Source organism: Portunus trituberculatus, chromosome 42, assembly GCF_017591435.1.
Source record: "Portunus trituberculatus isolate SZX2019 chromosome 42, ASM1759143v1, whole genome shotgun sequence".
NCBI classification, from domain to species: Eukaryota; Metazoa; Arthropoda; class Malacostraca; order Decapoda; family Portunidae; genus Portunus; species Portunus trituberculatus.
The window spans coordinates 6,916,938-6,939,437 of NC_059296.1; the positions used below are offsets into that span (position 1 = coordinate 6,916,938).

General features: G+C 36.1%; 1 protein-coding gene and 1 long non-coding RNA gene across 8 annotated transcripts in view; both read left to right on the plus strand.

The window, feature by feature from the left end:
• Positions 1-13,648, plus strand: part of LOC123517775 (unconventional myosin-IXa-like) — a 60,354-nt gene extending 46,706 nt beyond the window's left edge. For 4 of the 7 annotated variants that reach the window (XM_045278218.1, XM_045278217.1, XM_045278220.1 and 1 more), the window contains exons 23-32: positions 1,683-1,870; positions 2,261-2,493; positions 2,786-3,052; positions 3,396-3,557; positions 3,661-3,778; positions 4,190-4,440; positions 4,874-5,272; positions 5,420-5,542; positions 6,016-6,337; positions 9,259-13,648. In XM_045278218.1, coding sequence (XP_045134153.1) covers positions 1,683-1,870; positions 2,261-2,493; positions 2,786-3,052; positions 3,396-3,557; positions 3,661-3,778; positions 4,190-4,440; positions 4,874-5,272; positions 5,420-5,542; positions 6,016-6,337; positions 9,259-9,377 — 2,182 coding nt within the window. In that variant the 3' untranslated portion in view covers positions 9,378-13,648. The other 3 variants (XR_006678580.1, XM_045278219.1, XM_045278221.1) reach the window with 3 other exon arrangements.
• A 1,571-nt stretch (positions 13,649-15,219) lies between these two features.
• LOC123517780 overlaps positions 15,220-22,500 on the plus strand; it is a 199,082-nt gene continuing 191,801 nt past the window's right edge. The window contains exons 1-2 of the long non-coding RNA XR_006678583.1: positions 15,220-16,242; positions 22,200-22,329. This is a non-coding gene — a long non-coding RNA (uncharacterized LOC123517780). The remainder of the gene's footprint in view (positions 16,243-22,199; positions 22,330-22,500) is intronic.

Genomic DNA, 22,500 nt, shown 5'->3' on the forward strand with positions numbered 1-22,500 from the left:
TATATATATATATATATATATATATATATATATATATATATATATATATATATATAGCGATTATTGTAGGAGATATATTATTACATAAGTTTAAGAATAATAGGAAGCCATTTTGGAAATTAGTGGTTTGAGTGAAATGAGGAAGCAAATGTCGGATGTGATGTACATACAAATAAAGAAATGATAGAAGGTAGGAATGCATTGAAAATTAGATTGGGTAAGTACTTTGATGTTTTTTTTAAGTGAACATTGAGACAATAAGGTATTTTCTTTCTTAATTGGGGAGGGGGATAAAGATAGAATATAAACTTTTTTTGAAGGACATCAAAAGTGCTAGAGTTTCAGTGTTGAATGAGGTCAGTGAAAGTGAGGTGCTGAATGGTTGAAAAAATTAAGTGTAGAATGATGTCATCACATGAAAAAGGATGAGATTGTAGACTGTTCATTGGTTGGTTAGATTATGTATGTGCAATGATTCTTAGTAAGATGGAATTAATGTAGCAAGTCTATGTACCATACTTAAGAGACACTGACTAGGAGGATTATCCTGCTTTCATTTCTTTCAGTTCAGAGTGCTAACCTTTCTGCTGTTAGACTTGCAGTGCATGACTACCTTTTCTATTTTTTTACATTGTTAAACTATAAGGATTTTCTTTGATATTGTTTATTTCAGGATGTATACCTTTTGCTTATGTATTTGTAAAAGTCTACCTCAAAATCTTATTTATTTGATGGTGTGTATTTATTATGTGTTTATGTTTACTTATGGACTATATAACTTTACTCTATGTGGGAATATACCATTTATATTAAATGAAACTTAATTCACAGTTTCCGTGAATAATCTGTCCTTATGTGAATGTGCAAATTATCAAGTAAGTGTACAGATGATTCCACCAAAAAATTTATTATTGACTGGAGGTAACTCAATACAAAATATGTGTAAAAGCAGGAGAAATTACAATGAACAGTTTCATCCAGAACTTGGTCTCCTATCAAAGGAAATTACTTGTTGTTTTACAATCTGTCTTAAAACACTAATTGTGACAATAATGACAATGGCAAAGACTTTTTACTTGAGTGCTTCCTCTAAATTCTCAATAGCACTTTTAGAAGTTGATTGGTTTTTGCAGCTTATTGATGATATGATATATTTCCAACCATTCTACAGAAGTCAACAAAGTTATTGATATGATGTACTAGACATTTTTTCCATCTTGTCATAAAATTTTCCTTCGTCTATTGCAAAATAATAATAATAATAATAGTAATAATAATAATAATAATAATAATAATAATAATAATAAATCATATGTGGCACCTCACATATAAACTTGTCTTTGCTTGACTTTGAATTTAGATGATTGTTTAAAGAAGTGTGAAATGAGTACTGTTACATTTCACTTTCTTTACACTTTGTTTTTTTCCTTTTTTTCTTGCTTTTTCCAAAATTGATTATTACATTCTTAGTTATTGTTTTATAGTGTAAAATATATTTCAAAGATCAGGAGTATTAGAATGAAGTTAGTGTTGTATGGTCGTTGAAATTGATACGTTACACAGCCTCTTATTATCCATAAGCCTGTAAACCAAGGGAGTGTTTATTAGCTAGTACAGTTTATAACATACAGAAACTTGTAGGTATGAATATGTGTACATATTATGTTTGAATCTCCTTACAGTTTGGAACAAGGAAGTGTGAACTCCATGTCTCAGTCTTCAATTGGTGATGACACACTTGCCCTCAAGCATATACTGGCTAATTCCCCACATTCACTGAAGCAATCCACTCTCCTGAAGAAGGAACTTTGTACTGCCTGTGACAAAACATTCTCAGGATTTTTCATCAATTCTGGTTACAAGTGCCTCAGTAAGTAGCAGCTTCCTCCAATATTGGCTACAATGCTCAGATAGTTGTTACTGTTTTTTCCCTGGTATGCCATAGCATGAACAAAGGTTTAGTGGAAAATAGTAATGATAATTTTTATAGGTATACACACATAAGACAGATATCATTGTGTAAAATATTTTATTTTAGTGTCAGATAGACTTACTTCACTGAATAGAATATATATATTATGTGGTGGAAAATAAGCATTATTAATGTGATGTATTATTCTTTAGTGTTTGTAATTAAATATTAATTGTGTCTAGAATGTATGAATGTATACATGATGTGAAGATGTTGCCAAAGAAATTGACATCAGGATGGAGAGTCACTAGGTGATAATTTAAAGATAATTTGTTTAATTTGTTTCAGATTGTAAAAAAGTCTTCCATTTACATTGTGTAAAAGCTGCTCTTATTGGTCCATGCCAAGATGTTCCAAGTGTTGGAAAAGAGAATGCTAGTCCACAGAGCAAGAAGCCTCGACGTATGGACCAAGAGGAAAACTGGAATTTAACCAGAACTTCAGAGTTCATTGACAAGTCTGATGAAGTCATTAAAGATGCTTATGAGTTAAGACGCTTGGATGAATATATAAGAAGAAAGGTAATAAAATATAATTTTAGAGTTTTGTGACCAAAGTGTGTATGTATATATTGTATTTGATGACTTATAAGACAGCCTTTTTAAAAAAAAGTCTCAGGAAATGATGTGTCTTATAAGGCCAAGGTTCAGCTTTGAGTCAGTTTTGCTTAGGTTAGAATTTTAAGAGTTTCTTGTGTTTGATTATGTATGGTATTTTGATTTTGAAATTCACTAAATAGATGATAGAGTATATAAATTTTTGAAACATTTTTCTGAAAGAAAGCACACCTTTATTGCTTATTTATTTTTTCAGTTGTATGACCTGGAAGAAAAGGAGAGTTATAAAACAGAAACCCGCACACAAAGCCTGGATCGTACTTTTGCCAGAGATACAGTGTCCAAAGAACCTGAATCAAACCTTCGATTAAGGGATCGGAAAGACTCTCAAGTTGACCAGATGTTTTGTCTTTCCTTACGGGAATTCAAGAATAATTTAGTCTCTACCTATTCTGTGGCATTTCAGAAAGATTCACCTGATCTCAGTCTGAGGTATAAGGACCTTATTAAAAGCTTTGAACAGGTATGTTTTAAATTTAAACTTTATAAATGTAAGATTTTCTTTCTAAGATCAGAGATGAGAAATTAGCTAATATTTAATTTGATGTGTATTTTTGTTTTAAAAAAGATTGCTTGCATTATATCCAGTTGGCTCAGTAAATCAGATCTGGGAAAGGTTCTGTGTCTTGTATTAGAATTATTGGGTCTTGTATGGGAAGGTACCTTTACTGTAGTGTTTTCCTATGTACAAGTGTTATGATGCTTCAACATAAGAAAACATGTATTTAGAATAATTAGTTTTTATTTTAATCTTCTAATGAGTTATTGAAAGTGATATTTTGTTAAAACTGTGGTATCTTCCCCAGGTAATGAACACCGTTTGTAAAGAAAAAATGGGGAATGATACATTCCCCGTCACAATGGGAGTTAATGCCTTCCGAGGATTTTTGGATGAGTTCATCAGGGAAAAGAAGAAACCTGTTGAAGAAAAATCAAGACGAAAAAGACACAGGCGTAAAAAGAAAAAGGTAAAGTCTTCCTTAAGTTTTTTAAGTAAATGGCTTTGGTTATGAAATAATAACATATCATCAATCATGTGATTTTAGTAAACACTTTATTTAATAATTTCAGGTTGAGGAAGTAGTTCATGGGAACCATGTATTCACTCAGAGCACAGTCAACATTCCTACTCAGTGTGAATTATGCAATTCCTTTATATGGCTCTCTATGAAAGTCCTCACTTGTCAGAGTAAGTGTGTCAACTATATGTACATTGCATATACAGTGCTACCTTGGGTTATGCCTGTGCCAGTATATATTCAAACTGGCTTACACCCTTTTCTGATATCAAGAATTTACATTAGCTCTCTCCCATGCTACCAGTGGCACCACACCATTGTGTTCTGGCCCAAAGCCTTAATCTCAAACTTTCTAGCCTAATTTACTAACCTTCATGATTCAGATACCTTGTATCATTTTGATTTCCTGATTCATCCCAGAGCACAGGTGTCAGAATAAATGATAACTTATTATGTAACCATTAATCAGGAAAGGGTTTTCATGTAGATCAATCATTTGCATATACTTTTTATATTTAATTTCAATTGTGAAAAGTTATATTTATTCTATAAAAACAAAAACATTTGCTTCTTCCCAACAGAATGTAAAGTTACTTGTCACTTGAAATGTTACAAGAAGACAGATCCCAAGTGTTGCCAAGATGGATCGAAACCTGTTGTTGTGGGGACTGGAACAGCCCCTGCCAGGAGTCGAGTGTTTGGTGTACCGTTAGAAGCACTGGTTCGCCCTGGAGAAAAAATTCCATCAGTAGTAGACCGCCTCATTACCAGCATTGAACTCTATGGGCTCTACACTGAAGGGTTGTATCGCAAGTCAGGAGCCCAGACCAAGGTAAGCCTATTTTGTGGATTAGTGGTGCACGGATTGGACAGCCAGTCAAACAGTGTTATTTTGGGTAATAAGGTTATTCATATATGTTACCTTTAGAATTTGACATTTGGATCACTGTAGTGAGCAGTTGTAGTTATCCCTTCCACTTTGTGGATATTTGAAATTACCTTTGGTGCCAAATTGTAACAAACTTATAGATCCTGTTTGATAAAACTACATAACTTTCACCTGGAATGGAATAGAATTGGAATAGGCACATTATTGCTAGTAAACTAACCTTGCATAAATTGTGATGTGAGTTTAGAGTATAATACAAAACTAACTACAGCGTGAAAGAAAAGGATATATGGTGTGATCTACATCATTGTCTGGATATGGGAGGATGAAATTGCTGTATAAGTCTCCAGTAATTAAAAACTTTCCTCTGGTACAGGTGCGAGCAGTTAAGGCACACATGGAGAGAGATCCTGACAATATTGACTTCACCAACACACCTGTTCACGTCCTAGCTACTATCCTTAAGTTCTTTTTGCGCGAGTTACCTGAGCCACTCCTAACTTTTGAATGCTATGATGCCCTCCTACATGCTACTGAGCTGCAAGATGAGGAAGATCAGCTACAGACAATCTTCAGTATCATTAAGGGCATCCCAAAGCTCAACTTTGATCTACTAGAGAGGCTGGTTTTCCACATGGTTCGAGTAGCCCAGCATGAAGAACACAACCGTATGAGTGCCAATGCCTTAGCCATTGTGTTTGCGCCATGCATACTTCGCAGCCAAAGGTCACAGACTGTCCAGGATTCTCTCAACGATATTGTCAAACAGACATCGGTGAGGATGTTTATGATATTTTTCTACATATATAATTTGAAATCAAAATCTGTTCAAGTTTTTTTTTACCATTGTTGTGGTAAATAGTGATCACTATGAGAAAATATTTGCCTGATTGTTTTCTTTTTACTTTTTCTGTGCCTAAAGGTTATGGAAGTAATAGTAGTGCAGCAACTGAGACGGGTGCAAATGACTCTTCAAGATATAGACTCTGTGGATAGTGAAACTGTTACTGCTGGGGAACGCCTGGATTGCATTCGTTCATCAAAGGTTTGAACATTTTTATTTTTGATACTGGACATGCACGTAACTAATACAGTCATCTTTTCTTAGTTTTTATTATAATTCTAGCATCAGCTCTGTCTGTCACTTCCTATGTAGGAAACATAGAAACATGTACTCTACAACTTTGTCTGAGGACTGGCTAATTGGTCTGACTGCACCACACAGTAATAGTAGAACTTGGTGGTGGACAGTAGGGTTGCTAAATCCTTATGCGTACTTTACACATGCGTTCTCGCAAAGTATACAGATGCATGAAACTATATTTATATTGTATATTTATTGAATTTCACTGACATTAATGAAATTGAATTTGTATACTCATAATGACATAAAAGTATGCTTGTGTATTATTTGTTTCACATTCATCAAATTGTCTATGTGTAACACATGAGCTAACTGTAATTAAATATCTTTGTTTAAGTTTATAAGTTAGTTATGATATTAATATTTTTTTTCAGCCAATAATGTATGAAAGATGTGTCTCCCAGACTGAGGGGGCAACAGCCTCTATTCTGTCACATGATTCATCAGTTGTTGGCATACAGAGTGCATTTGTGGATCCAAGTGAAGAAGATTTGCAGGAAAGACTGGAGCATCTTCGTGACACTAGAATTCGCTTGGAACTCCAGCTACCAACCCTGGCGCGTGTGAGCTCAGAGGAAGATCTTTTGTCAACTGACATGTCCCTTGCTGGATCTATGGAAGATATATCTGGAATGTCTGTTCCTTCAACACCCTCAGTTCAAGGGTGTGAAGACTCAGATACACTTTTATTGTCAGGTAAGGTGAAACTATTCAATTAAATAAATAATTGAAGTATAAACTTAACTAATTTTCTCTTTTCCTGGAGAGCTCTCTCTCTTTTAATCTACATTTTCTATTTTTTCATAGGATGTACTGTTTTTATGTGGATTTCTTATAACACAGGCATATTTTGGGACACAACAACTTCTATAATTATAATTGATAATGTATAGTGGTAATGAAAATGATGATAAATCCTAATTGAAAGATGATAAGGAAGCAAAGGTACAATTATAATGGTAAGCTTAACCACCCCCATTGCCAATAAAAGTGGTGTGCATGATAAACAAAACTGTTGCTTCATAGTGCAGGGAAAGTTGAAATAAAGGAATCAATAAGAAAATGTAGCAACATTGGCAAGCAGTTTGAGCATCTATCAACTGTCTCATCTCTATGTGTCATCATGGGGTTGACTGGTGACCACATTAACGAGTACTCATATTAATCCCAACTATGCTGGATGAGTACAGCACTTCCTTACTTCCTGAGTCGAATTACTTGTGAGTAGTGAATCCAAGATGGCTAGGCTAGAAACAGAAAGTGGTGTAATCCTTCTCCTTTGGAAGCCAGGCAGGCACTGATTGACAGCAGCCGTCCATCACTTTGCCAGCCAGCCTTGAAATTTGGTGATGTGACCTGACATAGCAGTCACTGATTTGCTTGAGTGATTGTTGGCAGAGATTCAGGGTATCTCCAGTATCCGCCAAATAAAGCATAAAACACTTGGTGTACATTTCACATGCACCCTAATGTTACTGTTTATTGTACTACATCCCTTTATCACGTACATGTGTATGTAATGCTGCTGAAGGGGTTAAAACTAAAATATCTCCAAACATTTGCTTATATACCATCAAGTGAAGGTCATGCAAAACCTACAGTTCTCAACTGACTCCAACAGTGAAGCAGGGCTGTTTTTTACCATACATTATATATAAAACATTTGACTGCACATTTGGCATCTTTGACTTTGTTAGTTTCAAATTTGACAGCACAAATCAATAAATGATGGAGAATTTTCCCAGTGTTGAAGAGAAGTAACTACATAACTGACTCGAATAATAATTTGAAGATTTATCAGCTTATTTAAGCATAGAAGTTTGCTCTTTTCACATTATTGTTTGTATTGGTATAACTAGCTTTTATAGTACAACTTCATTAATCATACATAGAAATTTACAAAACTAAGAATTAATATTTTCAAGGAAATTTTTTTTCAGTTAGATGGGATGTAATGCATATAGAAACTCGTAGAAAAAAGGATTGAAGCTGTAATCAGATCAGGGATCACCAACAAAGATGAATAAGTTGATGCCATATCTCCATTGTGACAGTACGACCTGTCTGAATGGCAGCAGACCTGCTTCAGGATGTGTTCCTGGACTGATTTAGAGTTGTTGCTGAAAGATGTCAACTTACTTTCAACAGACAGCTGAGGACAGCTGCATAGCATAGGCTGCCCAGCCTGTTTCCACCATGCCCTACTGGAGTCCACTGGTTCCTCGACAACATCACTCCCTGCAGGCATCACATGTAACATCATCTCTGAGTCCCTCAGTAGTCTTGGTACATCAATTGCACTTGACCACCTGCACTGTATATATTTCCAACACTTGTGCACTGATAGCAAAAGTAATACCTATATGTTGTATGATTATACAATGATTATGCTTGGAAATTATTAAAAAGAAAGAAAATGTTAATAAACCTAAACTACATCTGATGGTTATATGTGCCACCAAGCAACATGATATGCTAAAAAAAATAATGTGAGGCAGTCCAAGAAAGAAATATTATCTGCTTCTGAATGAAAATAGCAAGGTTGTACCTTGGCAAATAATGAATAATGGGAGCAACCTGGAAGCCTAGGAGAGTGAACTGGTAACAGAGAAGTTTGTCACTTCATATCTGGGAAATATAAGATAGACAGAAAGTCTCAATCTGAGAACCAAATTATATATATATATATATATATATATATATATATATATATATATATATATATATATATATATATATATATATATATATATATATATACACACATGTGTGTGTGTGTGTGTGTGTGTGTATATGAGTTAATGAGTGAGACAAGGAATGTGAGGTGTTTTGGCATTTACTGAGCTAACTAGTGGTGTCATATCTGAAGTTATTTTGTGATTTGTATTTTGGCTCACATCACAGAGCAAAAAATTTGACCTAGAGGCAGTTCGTAACTCAGAAAAACCTTTTTGCAATTATGGAAAGATTTTGGATTTTCTCCTTATTTGTATAGAAATGATCACTATAACTATAGAAACCATAATACAATATCAGTAAAGTAGAAAATTCTACATGCTGATCATTGAATTGAGCTGTCAGAAATCACAACTACTCCGCTCCTTCACACTGTGTGGTTATTCATCACTATTTATTAAATTTTTTTTTTTTTCATTTTTTTTAGTACTTTATGTTCTTATCTTGTAATGCTACAGTGCTTTGAAAGGACTAGATAAAAAGACTCACAGCACTCATTGTAGCAATGATTGTATTTTTCTGGATGAACTTTATTTGCCAATATGCTTAATTGTTGATATTTAGATCTGTCCTCCATGAGCAGTCTAACTTAGTGAAGGCAAATCTTAAATTTTGTTAATTTTAATCGGTTAAAAGTTTTTTTAGTTGTTTCAGTATCTTGATATTCTTTTTATCCTGAGGGAGTCTAACCTTTAGTATATTGAATTATTATATGTCATGCATATCAGTGAAGATTACTGTGCATACATTTGAACTTTATTTATATTTCTCTTTAAATGTTAGTATTTTCTCTTAAGAAAATGTTATTGACCTTTTTATATATTTTTGTCATTCAGTCTTGAAAATGATGTATACTTCAAATGATTCATACTTGGTCTCAGATGTGACAGGCAAACAGAAGGGAGGAGCAGCATCTTGGAAACCAGAAAAGAGTGGTGAGGATGGAAGCGTTACTTCAAGAATCCACCAGGATTACAGTGATGATGCAGTAATGGTTTAGCATCACTTTTCCAACACCCAGCTTTGACGCAGGTACACAACTGATTTACCAGTTCCCTTGGTGCCAGAGTCTTGTTATGCTAACCATACCAGTTATGGTCACATAATAATGATTAATGAACAGACTTCTGAAGCGCTACTAATCAACTCAGTCAAATTGTAGAGTGTAAGTCTTCCAGCTGCATCTGCTTTATTTTGATCATTGTGTTTATTGGAGAAATGAAATGTGTGAGTATGTATGATGATGTTTGACAGCAGTTTCTTGTCACTTTTATTGACTTGGCTACATTTTTTACCTAAAAAGCTGACAAAATAAAATTTGTCACACAGAGTTTGTACCAAGAAACTACAGTCCAGTTCTTCACTGTATTTAAATTTCTGAGAATATGGAGTATGGTTTGATACTACTGCTGCTACTACCATCTCTTCTAGAAACCATAATTAGGATCAAATGTGAAAAATAAGCAGATAATTTTACACTACTAAGGAATCAACAACCAAGTTGTGCTGCATATACAAGTGAGAAACTGCTGCACACAACATCCAAGGACATCAGGAGGACCAATATGGCAATCATAGTGATTTGAACCTCTGACTTGTAATTTTGTATAGATTGAAGGAGGTTGGATTATCAATTGCCAGTGAATTGGTGGTGTACATGTACTGCTAGACATCTGTGTGATTGTCTTCCCAAATCTCAAAATCTTAAACTGTTTCAATTGCAATTTTTTGTACCAAGTTTTTGGTATACTGACCTTGAAACTGTGTTCATTAACTATTTGTTAATCAGTCTCCTGATATAATATTAAATTTTTACCAAGTCTTAGAAGACATTGATGTTCCAACAGTTGCAGATTAGGCATATATTTGTAGACAATCCAGAACTGCGAACAAGATATTGCTGTTCTTTTCTTACTCAACAGATTCAGATACAGATAATTTATTAATATAAGGTGAGTCACAATATCAGTGTGATTTGTAATAATAGGAACTGCTCATTACTTGTCTTCAAAGATTATTTTTTCATTTGTGATCTTACTGTGGAACAGACTGTAAGTATTTTAAGATTTGTACAATGTTTTTAATAATTATACTTATATGTATATATAAGCATTATGAAAGTTAACTACCCTGCTGCAGTAAAGGGGTCATGTTACTGAGAAGTGTGTGGAATTGTATTCAGACTTGTGACCGGTCCACTTGTGATTGCAACACTGTTCACTCAAGAAATGATGAGCAACCATTTATTGTTTTTTACATTTGGTTTAATTAGTAAAATTGCTTGTTAGTATTATAAGTACTGTTGTTTGTTTTTATCAGGATTTTTTGTTAAATTTGTTTATTTTTATGAAAGCTAATGCCATTTCTTGCCATTTTCATTTTCATTGAACATTATTTTAATTCTGTAATGAATATAATAACCATTCTCTTGCATGAGTGTTCAACTTTGTACTCCTAGTCATCATGCATAGATGCGTTTAATCAGAGCCAGATATGAAGTCATGTTCATTCATAATTTAAAGGTAAGTGTCAATTTCCAAATTTAATTTTGCACTCATATGCAAAGCCAAAATATGTAATACAGTGAGGGCTCCACATATCTGTCTCCATGGTGATTCTGGTATGTTAGAAATTTGATCTATCAATTTGATACATAATTTATATATGTAAACTTAGAAGCAAAAAATATTTCTTCTTGAAAGAAAAAAATCCTTTTCATGGCTGTGTTCTTTTCTCTTTACACTAGGCAATATTCTATTTGCTATAATAATTAGTGAACATCTCAAACCTCTCCATAACTGTTAATGGTATCTCATAAAAAAAATTTCTTGGGGGTTTTGAAGATGCCCTGTTGTTCAGAAGTACATAAATTTTTCCATATTACATGTTGCTGCTGGTTGAGGTTAAATGTAATTTGATGTTTTTGAGAAATGGCTGAGATGAATATGTTCTATATATAGTCATGGGAAAGTGATTTGTCTGATATGCTATCCTTGTATACACCCAGGTTGTCTAGCTACACTTGCTAACCTAGGAATATAAGGTATAGAGTACAAGTAATAGTATTAATTAATTCAAGTTTAAAAAGTTAATGCATTCCCTTGAACCCAGAATTGCCTCTTAAAAAGTTAGGGATGCAAAAAGATCGTGCAACATGAAGCACAGGAGATTCACATATTAGATTGGCATTTCATAATTAACATAGTTCAAACTATATTTAGCAGTATGTAATGCTGCTTTTATATGTCACTTGATTGTCCTAGGTTAGGGATTCTCAACCTTTTTCTCATTAAGAGCCCCTGAGTTATAAGACCATCTATCCGAACCCCTAGTAATCTGACATTGAACAGTTTGTTGATTTAGTGACTGACACTCAGTATGCAATAGTACTGCAAAGGATATTATTAGATTAGCCATCTTAGTACCCTTGGAAATTTCCTTATGAACTCTTGGGGGATTGCAAATCCTAGGTTGAGAACCTCTGTCCTAGGTCATGGACTCATTCCACAATACGTATACTGAATGTTTTGGCTAATTCCTTACCTATCTTTTAGGGAACTTGCAGCTTGTCTTTTTTTTTTTTTTTTTTTTTTTTTTTTTTTTTGTTGCCCTTGGCAAGTTTCCCTTGCATGAAAAAAAAGGAAAAAAGTATTTCTTCACTTCCCTGTTTAGTCTATGAGGAAAGAGATTCAAAACAGTGAAAGTCTGTCCTGTGAAATATGAGTGTCTGTTAATATGGTATGCAGATCCCTCTTGTGGCAGGTTAATTTAAGTGAATAGTATTGTATACCTATGTAGGCTTCTGAAATATTTTTTCACCTCAACAGAAATACAACTCTCTAAAATACTAGGTGTACAAGGCAAACTTACAGCTTGGTGATGGACATAGTTTGTAATTTCAACCTCATTCTGCTGGCCACTGATTGATGACCAATGTATGTTATCTTTGATATTTAGCTGCATTGTATATTACCAAGAAAAGCACAGTATACTGCTGGCAGTATATGCACAACTGATTCCAACTTTTCAGTCAGTAGTTTTGATTTTCTGGTTTCAGCTTATAAGCTGAAATAGATGATAGCAGCTTTGGCTCAGCAGTAGACATTTTATTGAAAAGACACAAGGAAAAATTTCCATCACAAATTTAAATTCCACTAGAGAGAAATAACAGACTGTGAGAAGGCATTTGATTATCTCTGGCCACATTGAAATAAAACAATTATAGTGAATGGATTAACAGACTTACATGCCTTCCTTGCATCAGTTTGAGAGAGAGAGAGAGAGAGAGAGAGAGAGAGAGAGATTAGATTGTGTAGAAATCTGCTTTGGGAATTTTCTTACAAGTTTCATGGTATCTATTAACTTTTTACCATTTTGCTGACTTTATTTATTAACTTAATTGTTTATTTGGTAGTGGTAGTAACTAGCTTGAAAATACCAGATAGCAAAATTTACCAGTTATGATGTGAGTTCTCTGCATTACAGCGTTTGGCCACAAATGGAAAAAAAATGGCAGTTAATATGAAAAAGCTTGCATAACACACAATAACTTTTGTGTAAATACATGTGTTGATATGCACATGGTGATATATATGAATAAGATGTGCAAGTAAATTCCAGTCTAAAAGATTTAATGAAACTGTGTGTGTTCAGTTAATAAGTTAGAAATTTGTATATGTATGTATTTACATTTTTTATTTTTCTTATCTTATGAAATAAGTAATTTGTTTAAAAATGGAAATAGCTCATTCAGGGGATAGCATATAGAAGAACAGAGAAGAAACACAAAGGCTTTTTTATTCTAGTATTAGCAAAGATCTTCCTGTTATCTCTATGTTAACCTCTCAGTAAGTGTCAAGACCTATTGAACAGTGTAGGTGGAGCCTTGTTAACAATGATGTATAAAAAAAGGAATACTCATGTCTACATGTATGTAAAGTCAGTCTACTATATATAGATATAATTGGAAAAGATCCAAGCCTTTTGGTAACTAGGGAAAGAAATATGGTGGAACATGTACTGTACTTGGATGGCTTAAATGTTGAAAAGAAAGTAATTGAAATTAGCCTGCAAAGCCAAAGACTTTTTATAATTTTGATGTGTGATCCACATTCTTGCATTGCTTATTGTGTAGAATCCATGATATGCTTTAAATATGAAAATTTTGAAACTGCATAATACTTAACTTACTGAAGTGAAGTTGTTGACCGCCAATTTCTTAAGTATGTGATAAAATATGAAAACTACATGCAATAAACTCATGGAAATATTCAAGTCTTGTCTTTATTGTGGTTTAATACCTAATAGGCCTTACAGAGTTGGACACACACACACACACACACACACTTATGAAAAAATGGAATGAAACATAAAAAGGATGAAGAAGAAAGAATACTACTACTACTACTAATAATAATAATAGTAACAATAATGATAATGATAATAATAACAAATAATAAAATAATAATAATAATAATAATATATAAAACATTTATATTATGATCTGACAAGCAAGTGAGAAAACTTAGAGAAAATGTTGACAGGCAAATCTATAAAAATAAAGCACAAGAAACAACTTAGGTGTTCAGGAGGCATACCACATCTTCAAGTGTGGCGAGGTCGCACAATTACTTTTTGAGACATATTAAATTATCCCTAGTTGTGTAAATTTTAACTTGATTATTTGTGTAATTTGGAATCAGGGAGGATATCTTGCTTTGCTTTCGGCAACTATCTACTCGACATAACCTTCCAGACAACTATCCTCTCTTCTTCAATAACACTCAACTTCCCCTCTCCTCTACATTAAACACACTCGGTCTATCCTTCACTAAAAATCTAAACTGGAAATTTCACATCTCTACTCTTGCTAAATCAGCTTCCAAGAAGTTAGGTGTCCTGTGGCGTCTTCGTCCATTTTTCTCTCCCTCCCAGCTGCTTGCTCTGTACAGGGCCTTATCCGCCCGTGTATGGAGTATGGCTCTCATGTCTGGGGGATCCACACACAGCTTTACTAAACAAGGTGGAATCTAAAGCTTTTCGTCTTATCAACTCTTCTCCTCTAACTGACTGTCTTGATTCTTTAAGTCACCGCCGCAATGTTGCATCTTTATCTGTCTTCTACCGCTGTTTTCATGCTGTCTGCTCTTCTGAACTTGCTAACTGCATGCCTTCCCCCTCCTGCGGCCTCGCTGCACAAGACTCTCTACTTCTTCTCATCCCTATTCTGTCCATCTTCCTAATGCAAGAGTTAACCAGTATCTTCACTCCTTCATTCCCTACACTGGTAAACTCTGGAACTCTCTACCTGTGTCTGTATTTCCACCTGCCTATGACTTAAACTCTTTCAAAAGAGGAGTGTCAAGACACCTCTTACGTTAACTGGACCCTCCTTTTAGATTTTTTTGTTTTTTCTCTTTCTCCTACTTTCCTTTTAACAGGGCCTGGCAACCAGCGGGATTTTTTTTTTCCAACACTTTGTTTTCCCTTGGCCAGTGCCCTTGTAATGTAAAAAAAAAAAAAAAAAAAAAAATGTGGATAAAAAAAAAAAGTCCCGTTGCAAATACTGACCAGTGACCATCGTCTTGACTGCAGTGATGCCGTTTTTTGTACTAACGTACCAAATTCGGTACATTAAGGAGTCTTAAGTACTTTTGGTACAACTTTAACATAATATGACTAAATTTGGTACTAAGTACATTTGATAAGGAGAACATAATATAATAAGAAGGATATAAGGCAAGTGGATACGTGGCACCACGGCGTTCGTCGGGAGCTCCTGGACCTGTCCTGTACACGGCTTGGTTTCGTCGCAGACTCGTAGTACGATAGTCTCATACCAAGTAGCCTCGCCCGTGTAACACAGTTTTTCACTCAGTCATTCCTTGGCGGCCTATGGATTAACACCGTGCACGCATTGATTTTTTCGTTCACTTAATACCTACAGTCTTGGATCTCACAAGTTTTGAAACAAAAATGAGGACAGAAAGAAGTCATAGTAGTGATGAAGACAGTGACGCTGGCACACCTAAAAAGAAAACAAAATATGAGCATAAATTTCAAGAGAAATGGGCGCATGACAAAAGGTTTTCATCCTAGATATGCAAAAGTAAAAATTCAGAAAAAGGAATATTTGAAGGATAAGGACCTGAGCAAAATAAACCTTAATGATCCATTAAACTATCTTCAGATAAAAGACATATATCGGGGAGCAAAAGTTGAAAGCATTGCCTTGGATTCTTCCTCCAGTATTTCAAAGAAAGACCTACATGATTTCCAGGTAAAAACACTGAACTTTTATGTTGCCCTGTCAAAGCAAATGTTTCAGCGCTTCCTGTCCTCTGGGATGTTTGTTACTGGAAGCCTTAGATCCCAAAAACGTGCATTAAGGAAAGCCCAAGACTGTCATTCCTTTAGCAGTTAAGTTACCCAATATAATTGAAGAGCAAGATTATGAAGAACTTGATACAGAATGGCGAGAGCTTATCCTACTTGAGATTCCATCTTTGCGTGAATCATCAATGGAGCCAGAACAGTTTTGGTATGCTGTTTCAAAGGAGAAGTGCGGTGATAGATTAAGATTTCCTCATGTATCCAAACTCATGATGAATTTAATGTCCCTGCCTCATTCCTCTGCTGCAGCTGAAAGAATATTCTCATTGGTGACCAATATAAAGACCAAGCAGAGATTAAGACTTAATACAAGTACATTAAATAGTCTACTGCACAGCAAGGCTTTGCTTCAAAATGTAAATTGTAAAACGTGGCAACTTTCTACCCAGTTACTGAAGAAAACAACTACTACAAAGCCTACACCTGAAACGAGAGAAGAGGAGCTGCAATTTTAATTATCAGTGAATTATAAGGTAAGATAATTTCATTCAAGAGTTATGGTACATTTTGTTCTCATTTGGTACTATTGACTGGTTTAATGTACTATTTGAAAAAGTGGAGTGGCAACACTGGTCTTGAGTCACGTGACATAACCAGTGTGCATGGCGGCTGGTGAGTGTAACTTGTGTAGTGAGTGTGGAACGTGGAATTTACCAGTGATATTGTAGTAAATTAACAACAATGGAGAGGCGTGATGGCAGGCATGGAGTAGGTAAAAACAAAAGCTGCAACAAAGTGGTGAACAGCGAAGGAAGAAGTGGAAAGTGAAGGCGTGAGGAGCAAGCGGGGAGGAAGAGGTTCAAGAGGAGAGCTTTCTGGTAAGGAAGATGACCGTAGCTGGTGGTCACGTGTGTTGCTATATAAATAAGGGACTGGCGGGGTTTGGGTTAGTAATCAGGCGAAGTTAGGGAGAAATATGGCCAACTATCACCTCTCAACTCCAAAAAAATACCGTTATTATAAATGGGCTCCATATATGAGCAGCGTTGCCATAGATACCTCTGTAGTACATTTCCCCTCCACTACCAAAGTACCACATTACCCTGGAGATAATTTGCCCGAGGTTGTGAGTCATTTGGCTAAAGAAACAAGATGGAGCAGAGGGAGCGGGCATTGTAGCAGCACAGGTAGAGTCTAAAAGATATGAATGAAATGGGTAAAAACCTTGGGAGTGTGACAAGAGAAGCTTAATGAAAAGAAAGAGGGATTTAGGGTAAGGATGGGGCAGAGGCGGGTGAGCTGGTGAGGGTGAGGGGTAGGGCAGAGCGACTGGAGGCTGGGACAAATTAGAAGCCAGTGAGATGAGTGGAAAATGTGTGCAGGTGTTAACAAAGAAGTTATGCCAGAGGGACAAGCCGGAGGGGTAGTAGTGCCAGTGAGAGAGAGAGAGAGAGAGAGAGAGAGAGAGAGAGAGAGGAAATAAAAAAAATGTATTGCTGGACCTGAATTGTAAGAGGTAGTGTAAAAGAAACAAAAAGAAGAAAGGAAGTTGAGAATGATGGAGAAGAATATGGTAGAGGAGGAACAACAACATTGGGAAGAAGGATAGGAAATGGTACAGCTTCTTTACGAATGAAACTAATGTAAAAAGGTGAAGGTGGAAGGAAAAATATTAATGGTGAATGGTGCAACTGTGAGAGAAAAATGGGGTAACTAAAATGAAGAAAGTGATCATGGTATTTTGGGAAAGATTGAATGAGATAATAAGCTTTGAAATAGGAAGGCAGATCGATGAATATATGAATGGAGAAATTTTCACAAAGAGGGGGATACGTAATTGAGTTAGTGAAAACTCTATGGAATGAGAAAATTAGCTGGAATTCTGTAAGAAGAGAAAATTTGTTGTATGAAACTTGCCATCAACGAATAGTAGAGAAAAATGCAGGGGAAGTAGACGGGAAAAATAAAGTAAAAACAGAAGCAAAGGGTCTAAAAGAAGAATCCATTAATATTAGCAGGCAAAATAACCAAGTACATTCTGTGGGGGTACCAACAAAAAAAAAAAAAAAAAAAAAAAAAAGAATGTTCTGTAGGATATAAGATGTTACAGATTAGAATATTACCTTATGAAATCTATAAGTATATGAACTAGCTGTCGAGGGGAGGAAACTCAGAACAGATGCATTTAGTGATTGTTGTGGTTAAGATAAGCAAAAAATACATGCTACTCTGCCCTACCCTATCCTATCTCATCTTATCGTATCCTATCCTATGTCGAAAGCTGAAAGTAGTGAGGCAGGAGATTAGCTTGAATAAATAAATGTTCAAGATATGATAAAACATAAAAAGAAAATGATATAATAATGATACGCGCTAGGAGTGAGGTACGCCTTTCATTTATATTTTGAAAGCTATAAAGTGCGATAAAGTTTCAGGAGTTGAAACATTAAGTGTGATGAGATAGGAAATAGGGTGAGCTGTGGTGGGATACGGAATAAATAGGGCAAACTGTGGTGGGACACGGGATAGGATAGGGTGAGCTGTGATGGGATACGGAATAAATAGGGCAAGCTGTGGTGGGACACGGGATAGATACGGTGAGCTGTGATGGGGTACGAGATAGGATAGGGTGAGCTGTGGTGGGGTTACGAGATAGGATAGGGTGAGCTGTGGTGGGTTACGAGATAGGATAGGGTGAGCTGTGGTGGGGTTACGAGATAGGATAGGGTGAGCTGTGGTGGCGTACGAGATAGGATAGGATGAGCTGTGGTGGGATACGGGATAGGGTGGGTGAGCTGTGGTAAAAAAAAAAATACTCGTAAATAAACTCTTCGGTGATAGACTATATAGGAAAACAAACAAACAAACGTAAACAAGAAATACATACAAAGCTGCTACACAAGTTTTGGTGATGTGAAATAAATACTAGGAAAAGTTTCATGGTTGAGTGGAAAAGTAAAGAGTTGTCCTTCATGTAGTAGGTAGCCATCTGTCCCGTGTTTCTTGGGAGATGCATCCTTTATGGGCTTTTTATAGACCTTCCCTGGAGATCATAGTAAACTTACTCAGAAGTTTTCTTGCTATAAACGTCCAATCTTGAACTTCTTTTTTTTTTTTTTTTCTTTCTTTTTAATCTTTTATATACCTTCCCTGGAAATAGTTACCCTTCAAACTTAGATGTAGGTTTTTCACAAGACTTTTTATAGACGTTTCTTTGGAGATAATCACTAGTGTGTTCTATAGTGCTTCTCACGAAATGCCTCACAGACTTAAGATACTATTGTTAACGCGGGCATGAACTGCTGTCTCTCTTGGTCTTCACATTGCTTCTCGTGATGGTATTGTACTACTGAATGGCTGAGCGAAATGGAGTCAACCACTTTCAGATCGGTATATGCGTAAACTCTGAAACTCCCTACCTGCTTTTGCATTTCCATCTTCCTATGACTTGAGCTTATTAAAAGAGAGGTTTCAAGACATTTATCGCATTCATTTGGCTAATTCTCTTGGACCTGCTCAGGGATCGGCATTTAAGTGGGCCTTTTCATTTAATCGTTTTTGTTGCCCTTGGTCAGATTTTCCATTTTACGTAGAGAAAAATAGATTAAAGATTCGTCATCATGGCCGTGGTAGCGCAGTGTGGGTCTGTGGGCGGGAGGAATGAGGAAGGCGGAGATGATGGCTTGGGGTGGTATTTCCAGGACGTCAAGGTGGCTCTTCACGACATCCTCCCCGAGCAATCCATTTACTATTCGGAAAGAGCCATTAAGAAAGTTCTAAGCAGTGGTAGCAAAGTGTGGCGTGCGTTGAAGACACGGGAGGGTTTGCAATCGTGCTAATGGAACGATGTCCGTAATGAGTTTTACCGAAGATATTTGTTGCTGACCACAACAAAAAATATATACAAATTGCAAATTTATATTGTTATTTACTGGAAAAAAAGGATACTGTACTGTGGTCGACGAACCGAAGCTGTAAACCATATCTCGGGATAATTTTTACTTTGAAAAAAAAAAAAAAAAAAAAAAGAAAGAAAAACACGTTTATAGTACTGTAGCAAAACAACAGACTTTGTAACAGAGGAGAACGAAGAAGTTTAAGACAAAGTTGACTCTGCTTCCATTGTTTTTAGTGGCTAGAGATGTCCCGGTCTGTCTTTAGTAACTGTTTTCATTCGCTAGAAATACTCTGGCAACATGTTTGGGTCACTGTCCTGCCACTGGTAAACACGGTGAAAGTCCAACTTGGAATGGCTGGTGGTGCGGGAACCAGCACACACACACACACACACACACACACACACACACACACACACACACACACACACACACACACACACACACACACACACACACACACACACACACACACACACACACACACATTACAGGATTTTTATTTAGTGCTGGTAACGTTTGTGAATGACTTTACCTCATCATTATTGCGAGATATGCTCAACTATTAATAAAGTAACACGAAAGTCAAGATCATGTAAACAAAATAAAACTGAAATGAATTGTCATAACGCACCAGTATAAACTTTAAACAAAACTAAAAATAAAACTATATATAAAAAAAGTTCAGCACTCATTTTAAAGTTAAGTTCATCAGAAAGTTATATGAAGAAAAAATATGCGTAGATTAATTACGTATATTGGAAAATCTGTGGTAAAAAACTCTAATTCACCGTTTTCTCCTGTGTTAGTTCATTTTTGCCGAGTGTACCTTTCGTCAGAGAATTATTACTTGATTCCTGCTTTAAAGAGAGTGTGTTTAACGTTCGTTCTCTTCAGTTTGACGTTTTTTTTTTTTTTTTTTTTTTAACCCCTTCAGTACCATGACGCGTTTCCGTATTTATTCTGCTTACTATTTGGCGACTTTAAACAGCTTCAGAAACTCATGTGGAGGATTAGAATAGTGAAGACGGTGGGCAATAATCTTCTGACCTCCATAGACCCTTCATAATGTAAATAAAATGGTCTAATCGTACATAAATCTCAAGGTAAGCATGTGTCCCAGTATCAAAGAGGTTAAATATTATCAGTGTGTGGCTTCTTATTATTTTCCATTGAATTTATTTTCACCCTGTTTTGTCACTGACTTTATCTTGCTTGTGTGTAGCTGTTGTGTTGTTTCGTGAGATGCCTTTTGTAGACGGAACGTACGAGTATTCTTGTTCATAATGAAGACTCTACTTTTTTTCACATATCATATTTATTGACACAAGGAGGATGTCTGTCTCAGTATAGTCCACAGTAAAACACTTTTCCGTGTGTGTGAGCGTGGCGTACTCATCACGGTGCTTCATGTTTAGAGTGGGCTGTTCAAGACATTTTTCTAGATATAGTTTATGACAGCAGTGTGTATTTAGTTCAGAGGCTGCATGGGATGGAGTAACTTCGGCTGGAATGTGGCCGGTATTTATTTTCAGCCCAGCCTTTTATTTATTTATTTATTTATTTATTTATTTATTTATTTATTTATTTATTTATGTATTTATTTACTTACTTATTTATTTATCTATTTACTCAATATTTATTTACCACATCCCTGCATGCTCAGAGGCGGAATATGCTCCACAGACAGACACATTAAAGTTTGGAATAGTTAACTCACGTTCCATGATTCCCAATAAAAGGGCGCGTAGTGAGGCGAAAAAAATCCGTTCGCACCGATCTCACGCCGCAGTGTTCTCGTCGTGCGCTCCAGGTATCTGGCGGAGATCAGACAGCCGGCCGGTGTGCGCTGCCCCAGTCTGCCGCGGGTCACTAGGGCAAAGTGTAACACATCTTTCTTGCTGTAGTGAATATGAAATTCTAGACTTGTAATTTAATCTTTTATACAGTGCATAGTCAAGCAAGCAGTGTCCCGAGGCGAGGGTGATGGCAAGGGTGGTGTGCAGGGTTGAGGTGTGTGCTGTGTATAGTCATGCTGCTACACCGCCGGCAACCAATACCCAGGGACGAATTTCACTGATTTTTACATTGTGTGATCTTGTCCCCCATTAAAGCTTTATGTTTTTTAATCCCTGGCAAATACTTCCGGATTACGAGTCACGCAGTGCCGCGAGCAAATTTCAGTTTGATGGAATTAAATGAACTGTTAGATTAACATTGCCTGGAAATGAAGTTTTCATTGTGACACACTGCGTGGGAAGTTACGGTAGACAATGCGGGTCTCGTATGATTTTGGTGTTTATATGCATATTTGTAATCATATATGGCGGCGTCGATAGCGACACACACAACTCACGGGACATTGGCTGACAGGAAATATCCAGCTGATGTTGTTAATTAAGATGCCTATATTTATAGTCACTCATCATCTTTTCCATTTTGATGATCTGGAGGATCTTGATAAGACAAAGCACCACCGCTGAAGTGGTCCGAGGCTCAAGTCTGGCGGGAGACCTCACTCTGTACGTTTAACGTGTAGCCACACTTAGCATCATATCGTGATAACACCTTTTGTTTTTTCTCTTCCATCCAAGGCTTCTGGGAGAGCAGGATACCAAGTGGCAGAAAGACAACAGAAAATGGAGTTAATGAGGAGGAGCAAGGGCGTGATGAGAAACGGACCCTCACCTGCATCACTGCTCTCCCTCTCCTACATCAGCTGAGGTAGGATGAGTCACGTGTTTCTGACACTTGAATGAGGTACACATTTTTGTTCTTGAAGTGATTCGTTCTCAGGCTTCTGCACTCGTACTGACAGTCACTGCGACATTAGTGATCGCTGAGGATCGCATTGACTTCATTTTATTTTCGGGTCTTTTCTAAATGGGTACTGAG